At 34.2% G+C, this 8,818-nt stretch overlaps 3 protein-coding genes across 3 annotated transcripts in view; 2 read left to right on the plus strand and 1 right to left on the minus strand.

Annotated features, from left to right (window-relative positions):
- LOC109585502 (uncharacterized) overlaps positions 1–22 on the plus strand; it is a 1,002-nt gene extending 980 nt beyond the window's left edge. The window contains exon 5 of the mRNA XM_020001615.1: positions 7–22. Coding sequence (XP_019857174.1) covers positions 7–22 — 16 coding nt within the window. The remainder of the gene's footprint in view (positions 1–6) is intronic.
- LOC109585503 (ankyrin repeat domain-containing protein 55-like) lies at positions 22–1,672 on the plus strand. Its single transcript, XM_020001616.1, has 8 exons — positions 22–152; positions 201–368; positions 412–533; positions 587–679; positions 826–970; positions 1,020–1,251; positions 1,299–1,351; positions 1,397–1,672. The coding sequence occupies exons 1-8, from the start codon at positions 81–83 to the stop codon at positions 1,475–1,477; spliced, it is 966 nt and encodes a 321-aa protein (XP_019857175.1). The 5' UTR covers positions 22–80; the 3' UTR covers positions 1,478–1,672.
- A 194-nt stretch (positions 1,673–1,866) lies between these two features.
- Positions 1,867–8,812, minus strand: LOC100638230 (uncharacterized). The gene is made up of 9 exons (XM_003389517.3): positions 8,640–8,812; positions 6,001–6,466; positions 3,555–5,939; positions 3,470–3,513; positions 3,162–3,230; positions 2,821–2,919; positions 2,612–2,777; positions 2,500–2,553; positions 1,867–2,445 (listed from the first exon to the last, which is right to left on the minus strand). Exons 1-9 carry the CDS (start codon positions 8,751–8,753, stop codon positions 2,018–2,020), a joined length of 3,825 nt encoding a protein of 1,274 aa, XP_003389565.3. The 5' UTR covers positions 8,754–8,812; the 3' UTR covers positions 1,867–2,017.
- Positions 8,813–8,818: the final 6 nt, after the last annotated feature.

The raw sequence follows: 8,818 nt of genomic DNA on the forward strand, positions 1-8,818 counted from the left end.
ATATAGCACATTTATATTCTAGGAATGGAGCTGATGTTCACATAACCGACCCTCACAGAAGGTTGGTTTTTCACTGGGTAATGAAAACACCAAACGCCTTATGTTTAAAGGTCCTTTGTAAACATGTAATTGGAAATATTGAAAACCAAACTGTGAGTTTTAATATTTATAAAGTTTTACTATAATATTTTATGTGCCAGGACATGGAAGGTTTAACTCCTTTGCATTGGGCTGTAATGTGTGAACGGCATCAACACATCAGCACACTCCTCTCATGTGTTCCAACTACTAATGTTTGTGCACAAGATCACAAAGGTCGAACACCACTAAACTATGCTGTACTTCTCTTTTCTCCAATTTGTATCAAAGTAAATAGAAATAAATGATATTTAATGATTTTACTTGTATCAGGCCATCCTTGAGTCCCGACCAATAGCTGCTACTTTTGCAAATTTCAAAGGAAGAACAGCTTTACACTATGCATGTGCTGAAGGCTCTGTTGACTGTGTAAGAGCATTACTTGCTTGCAAAAGGTATGTTGATAAAAATAATAAGCAAATAATAAGAATTATAAACTATCTGGCAGCTGTGATCTTCATTGTCAAGATAATTCAGGGACTACTCCTCTCCATTGGGCAGCTGCAGCAAACCAGCCTGATATTATTCAGTTGCTACTGAGGTGCATTTTAATATTAATATGAGCCTCGCACATTCATTGACATGTGAATTTGTCTAACATTTAATGCATGTAGAACGACCACATCAAACTCTCGCTTGTTTCTTTTTATTTCTCTTTTTTTTCATATTTTTAATATTACCTCACAGACGAGGAGCTGATCGTGGACAAAGGGATGCTAGTGATATGACTCCTCTTGATCATGCTAATCAAAGGAATCATACTGAATGTATTAAACTCTTAAAAAGTTATGGCTTGCTGAGACAGTCATCGTCATGGTCCATTGCATCACAAGTAACATTATTCACAATAACTAATTGTATTTTAGCATGAATCACTCCAGTTTTCTATTCATCCTCCAACTCCTCCTGAGCTAGACGAACATGGACATGTTCCAATGAAGCGGCCATCATCATCTACACCTGACCAGCAATCACCACAAGATATTACTGAAATGAATCCTGCTGATCACTGCAGGCAAGATAGACTGAGGCTTCCTGCTGATGGTCATTCTAATAGCACACAAGAGGAACAATCATTACTACCTACTGAAGACACACAGCAAAAATTAGCAAGTGAGGAAGATAGAGCTAAATCAAAATATTAACTATTTGTATTACAGCTGATGGGGAGGAAACTACACTGACTGCTGTCAGTAGAACTAATTTTAGTGCAGTAAGTATTATGTCTAAATGGAGTAGCTTATTTATGTTATACTAGTCCTGTTTTAATTGGAAGCAAAAGTTGAGGAAGATATTTTCTATTTTTTCAAGGCACAATGTCCGTGTGGCCCCTGCATGAGAAAGGTACAAACCATGTGATACTTACTGTAAAACTTTACCATTATTTATGTGTATATTTGTGTATAATCAATTGGTGAATAAAGTATATTTGAATTTATTGAATTATGTTTGTTCATAATTTTTCTATTTTACAAGCTTGTATTACTTTACTAAATTATAATGATTATTTTCAGTAAGTTTTTATGACTCAGTATTACTTTTGTCCAATTGTCCTGAATGTGTTCATTATTCTGCTGAAAAATTCTTGCAAGGCATTGAATGGCAACTTTTATGGCTTGCCAGGTTGCTACAGATTTGAAAAAGTATATTGTAGAGGAAAGGTAACATGGTTTTAAACTGCGATTGTGATATCATAATGGTGGCAAAAACTAGAGCCTTACAATAATCTGGTCTTAACTGATTTGACAGCAAATAATAATACTCAAGTGAAGAAGCAAAAAAACAATATACTAATACATGAGACACACTAACTAATGAACTAACTAACTAATGAACTAACTAACTAATGAACTAACTAACTAACTAACTACTATCATTGTTATACTGTTGAGTTTTCATCATTTTCAACTGGCATGTCTTGATTCAGTCGAGCAATGTAGTGGGAGAGTGTGACTACTCGATGAAATATCATTGCAAAGAATTGGACCATTATTAAGATTCCATATAAAACCAGAAAAAGCAGGCTAAGAATACTGGCAGTTAGACCAACTTCTTTTAACTCATTAAATGTGAAAATAGAGAGAAGGACGAGCCACATAAGGTTGACTATTAGCAGAGCAATCAGAGTGTAGTTACGTAGCTGCTTCAGATTATTACGTAGCTCTGTAATTTTAGTCAAGTGCTCTGGTATTGGTCTTAGTGTACTCTTTGCTAATTCCTCCCAGAATTTTTTATCATCCTCTTCAAGTCCCGTGCTTTGCTCAATTTCCTTCAGAGTATTTGTTGCCTCTGCAAGCCTGATTTCATCTGTATAAAAGTAAATATCCCTACATGTAAATGCAGAAACAAAAAGGTCCATACCTTCATTCATAACTTTTAATAGTTTAATCCCTTCCATGAACCTCTTCACATGAGCTACAATTATATGTAGAATAATAAGTAAGATTAAATTTAATTAAATTTGATATTTTACCTGTCTTTCTAACTCCTATAGTATTCATTAATTCATCTTTTGTTATAAATGCAAGGTTTTCAACATCTTCTTGTGAAGAATATCCAGCTTTTTCAAATTTACACACATAGCAAACTTCCAAATCTGTTATAACCAAATATTCAAGGATCCATTCTTTAACATTTTTCTAAAAAACTATCAGGTAGTTATTTGTATAATACTAAATTTACTGGCAATCCAGAACGAATAGGTGTACAAGGAAGTTTTTGAGCAGCTTTGTATAGACGTTGAACAAATCCAATGGGTTTAACCCCAATGTCTTTAAAATCCTGTTGTATGTAATTGAAGTATTTCAAATTTAATTGACAGAAAGTATAGTGTAGCTGGTAATTTTGAAGGGGGAAATTTTAGTAAATTTGGTGTTTTTGATAGTCATTCGCCAAATCATTTTGAACCATGCACATGCTCAATGGCACATCCACCAATCACCAAAAATATAGCAATTAACCAAAATTTTACCCCTTCCAATTAAAATTACAGTATTATAATTTTAATAAATGTCAATCATAACCTCTTTTGTCATCCTCACGACAAGACTTTGATGAGTATAACCTTCCTTTATAAATTCTTTTAAAAAAACCTAAAATAATTACAAGAATGATGGTAATATATAGTTAATTAATTGGGCCAATATGACACACTTAGTAACATAGGTGAAAAATTACTACCTGTTTACGGTATGTTTTTATTGTGAAAGTATTTTTAGAAAAAGAACTTTTTGTGTCATTTTCTTTTTGATACAAGTAATTAGCAAGAATGCCAATTTTGGAGCCATGTGACATCACTTTAAATTCAGTACATTTTAACTTTAGTTCTTACCAAGCTGTTATTAACTTTAAGCCATTCACTTAGCCATTTGTATCCTGTAAGAGTATAAAAATAATTTCAAAAATATAATTGTTACCATTATCTTGTTCTCCTGCACTGTATTCTGTACATGTGCACTTCTCTGTTTCTCTTGGTTCTTCAAGTCCTCTTTGTTCCTCAAGTCCTCTTTGTTCCTCAAGTCCTCTTTGTTCCCCAAGTCCTCTTTGTTCCTCAAGCTTGCTTTGATGAGGATCATGACTATGACAATTTTGGTCAAAACTGGTGCTTTTTTCTGAATCGTAATGAGCTCTACTTTTGAAAAGCATTTTTAATTTATTAGAAATTATTTTTAACCAATTTTTTATATCTTTTAGTTGAAAGGGTTTTTCAAGACTAATCTTGGCTTCTCTTGTTCCCCATGATCTATCATTGAGGTTAGCTGTAGAAAAAATGAGTAAGAACAGGTAACCAGCTGGTAAGCCAAGAAGATACCACAAAGAATGTATCAATGCAAAACCCTCAGAGAAATGTAAAATTGCTGTTGTTAAGAAGATGATAACAAACAAGGCTAAATACACAGTACTTTCAGTAACAAGTAATTTTCCACTGTTGCTATAAATATTGTAGTCTGCGCTTTCACTTTTAGTCATCTGAAATGCAGACAATAGTTCCTTGGTTTTGTCCATTATCATTCCAACTATGACAATAGCCATTACCATAGCAAAGGCAGCTGTTAGACCCTTAGCAACATTGATTTGAGTCTTTACACTTGTGATAACACACACAATACCATAACACACTGCAACTAGCCCTGTTACAACAATCACAGCAGTACTATTAATCCCAAATGATGCTGTTAAACCAGAAGCTATAACCAGAATAACTGTAGCAGGTGACGGGGTGGTAGAAAAAAAAGCTATTAACTGATATATGATGAATGTCCAATTAATAGATTCATTATTTTTAGTAATCTTTTTAGCTTTCTTGATCATTAGCCCAATATTAGCAATAGTTGACCCAATCCATCTACGGCGCTGCTTATAGAGGTCGTCGGGGGTCATAGGACAGTATGTCTTATTATTAGATATAGCACAATATTCTAATCTCCAGCCCTTTTCAATTAAAAGTGTGCACAGCCACCTATCCTCACCCATATCCTTTGTGAGAAACTCCATGGCATCCTCAACCTCACTAGAAAATGTCTCAAGACATTGCTGAAGAGCAGAGCAACGAAACATGCTAAAACAACCAGGACAACATAGCACTGATCCAAGGATATGCTCAGTGCTTTTTTGAAGCCAGTGACCAATTGCATAATCAAATATTTGATACCAGTAAATGGGGCCATAACCAAGAGGGTGAGTTCGTGAACAAACAGCACCAACCTGAGGATCACGAGCTAACATATCTAAAAGAGCAACAGCAGACTCTGCTTTGAAGTCAACGTCACCATCTGTAGTAAGAATAAAGACATTGTCAAGTTCCTTTCCCTTCTCTTTATGCTCAAGAATGTACTTCATGTACATAACCTGACTCCACCTTTTCTTATTTCGAACCTTCAGGTTATCTTTGAAATGAACAACAAATGGCATTTTACTTGTGCCTATTTTCCATTGAAAGCGATATCCATATGGAGTTTTCCATTTTTCAGCATCTTTAAGTTTAACATCTAAAGTGTCTGGAATGAGACTCAAAAACTGAATGGCAAATGGATACAGTTGATTTTCTCGACAACCTCCATCAAAAAAAATGTGAGACTCATATTGATCAGCTTTAATGAAACTGTTTTGTTTCTCTTCCTCTTTTTTGTACAAATCTGATAATCGTTTAATGGAAATTAACATTTGCTTCATTTCTGTTTCATTCTCTCGATACATTGTGGAACAGACATACATTGTACACATTTGTCGATTTCCATTAAATTGTACATTTGATTTGCATGAGACATCTCGATTCATAGCTAGTGACTGTTCGAGCAAGATGCTGTTATAATACGGGCGAACAAATATATTTTCTTCTGATGCAAGAATAGCATTTTTAAGTGTGAAAAGTTTAATATTAGATATTAGCTGACTGAACCATAGTAGCAAGCCACTGGTTAAAATCATGTAACCAAATTTTGGTGTTTCTTTTAACTCCGAAAAGACTAAATCTTGATAATAAAAGAGGTGAAATATATCGTAATTTATCAGAGCAATGTAAGCTGCAATGGATAATGGAGTAGCAAACAGAACTGGTAAGGCTAGCCCAAACACATGCAGTGTCATGTAACAGGATAAGAACGACAGGACATAAGCCAGCAAGCTTGTAATGACATGTGTGGCAAATATAGCAATGTAAGTATTGCTCCAATAAAGCTGATGACTAAATAAATTGTAATTAGCCATTTTGTCCTCTTGCAAAGTAAACATGTAATTGTACCTAAAAACAATGTTGCCTATTATGATACAAGGCAACAAACGAACAGTTGCTGCCAGAAAGCCTAAAAACAAAATATTAATTATTAATATATACGGTTGCCAAATATTTCAATAGTAATTTACTTGCTTTCCACCTTCCTTTAACTTCGTTGGTTTTCAGATCTAATTTCTGTTTTGCTCTCTCTTTGGAGGACTGACTTGCTGTAAATGTCACATTTTGTAATTTTCGAGACCAAATCCATGATAAGGCAATTAAAAGGATTGTAACTATTATGATTTCTATCTGCACTTTATTTTGAGTACAGTATAATGGTACTATTATGAAAACAAATTTAAAGATGCTTGTCATCACATAAGAAATTGCCCATATTATCCAGCTGCAGCCCTTGAATGTGCATCTTCTATTATTAGATCTACCCTGATTATTGCACTTGCTCATACATAATTCAATTATTTGAGTGATTTGAGTCATGGAAAATCCATAGATTCCACACATTAAGACTACCGACAGGATAGGATTGAGTGAGACAAATGCATAAAAAATTAGACTTGACTCTACAGCTCCTTCGATGAATGCCAACACTATGCACTATATGGTAATAAAATAAAAGTAATTGTAGCTGCGAATGGGCAGGCTAAGGGAAGGAGGATTACCATCCACCAATTGTATATAGTTATGTAATGAAGATCATACAATGAAAAGAAAGGAGAGTGAGAGAAACATGCACATACAACAAATCACTACATGCATACTTTGTCTATATGAGCATGTGAATAAGATACAACATGCAAACAATGATGTCCATTCACTTTCATTACAGTTATACAACAATGGTACATTGTAGAAGGAAGTTAACTAGCAGAGCTAGTTTAATTGACTATATATACTTATTGTAAAATTAAAGGCACCACCAGGTGTATATTATTATGTAACAGCTTCAACTTTAGCAAATTAAAACATATCTATGCCTCAAATATAACTTGTCCAGGCTCTTTTATTTCAACTGGCTTCTGTTCTCTATAATTCTCTCATGCCTCTCGATCTTTCCCTATCTCTTTCTACATTATTAAATCTTATTATTATGAACATTTTAAAAATCATTTGGACCCTTCTAATCCTTGTACCTATCATGTTTGTTGTCCCTGTGCCAAATGTTATATTTCAAAATTAACCTTCTGTTTTTTGTTTTCATAGCTTGTTTATTTCCTTTCTTTTTCCTACTCTAATCATTCCTTCCTTCTCTTTCCTTTCCTCTACTCTATTTACTTATTACTTATTAAAGGCTGTTTTGACACAGTCCTTCAAAAAGTTTTATTTTTGTACATTTTTAATGTACTGTAAAGTTGTTTAATAATAATAATAATAATAATAATAATAATAATAATAATAATCCGTGCCTTCGGTCATCACCTCGGTACTAGATTTGGTCTCCCTCCCTCTAAACCCACTCTCCATCATTTCTTTCAGAGGTTGTCTGTGACTTTATGGGGATCTAACGCTCAAATGTGGTTGGGTCGCACTTCCATCTTGCCTCCCCAAGTGAATGGCATATTGAAACTATTAATTGTTATTGTTTTGTTGTGTATTTTATTTTAGTTTAGCTTTCTGTTCTGTGTTTTTTATGGGGTTTCCCTTTTTGTTTGTCTTGATATAATAATAATAATAATAATAATGATGTATGCCATTATGCTATTGTATACCCCTGCCCTTGCACCTCCATATGATTATAATGATATTTATAGTGCCATGCGGGCCACAGCTTTCTCTTTTTGTCTTAGCTGCCTAACTTTAGGCTTTTTCTGGCCTTTACTTTTTGTTCTTGCAAGTATAAAGGATACTTTAATGACTAGGAAAAAGACTTCTCTTTTTCTCTATCTCTTGTCACTACAAATGATCAAATCAGGGATGAATTCAGGATTTTATTAGAAATAAGAGAGTTGTGAAAAAATGGTGCAAAGCCATAGATATTAAAGTATCCAAAAGACAAGGCAGTATGTAAACTCTAATCATAGATGGTATCATTAGTATTCTGTACAGGAATTTTGTGGCTAAATCAATAATCATTAAAACTTTTTGATGTTTTTGGGGGGTCGCAACCCCACAACCCCCCCCTAGATCCACCCGGCTAGGCACTGTTAAATGCTCAATGGCAAGCTTTGTGTGATTTGATCTTACATTAAGTATACCGAATATATCATATAGATACCATACCTTCGAATTAAGTCTATATCAGTAATATGAGACTCTCATCCCTTGATATCTGTCCTCCGCTTTGCCTCAGGAAGATATCTCAGGATTTGGGTCTCACTACTGATATACTTGAAGCCATGGTATAATATGTATACATATACTAGTATTTTGTAATTTGGCTTAGTAGTGAAATGGATCATTTTTACTGCAGATAAATGACTATAGATATGTAGTATCTACCATAATGTTGTACCAAAATTGTGGCATGCTTTGCTACTATTACTATTTTAAAAGTATTAGATCTGCCTCTGAATATCAATTCATGGCCTAATTTTGGCCCATTAATGATACATCTTATCATTGAGATCTTATGCAAGGCACATACAAACAAAGCCCCGGCACACAATTAGCACAAAACATAGCTTTATGAACCTGCATGTAGCTTTAACCTTTTTGGTTTAGGTAAAAAAAATTATAAAACAAATTCTCGACAAAAATTGTGAAAGGGGTCCCATTATACTAGATCTATCATACAGTGTACTATCATTATGCATAGCCATTGTAAACTTACTCTCCAGCTGTACTGCTTTGGCCATGGTCTCAAAATAGATCTGCTGAGCAAGCCATTGAATAGTCCTCTAACCCATGTTATTGTGTTGGGCACCATGATCATAAAGAAAAGCATCCAGTATAGGCTAGCTGCATGCTGCTGAGCTGGTATGTCAGCTAAGTCTAACTCATCATAGTAGT

This window comes from Amphimedon queenslandica, unplaced genomic scaffold, assembly GCF_000090795.2.
Source record: "Amphimedon queenslandica unplaced genomic scaffold, v1.1 AMPQUscaffold_13053, whole genome shotgun sequence".
Lineage (NCBI taxonomy): Eukaryota > Metazoa > Porifera > Demospongiae > Haplosclerida > Niphatidae > Amphimedon > Amphimedon queenslandica.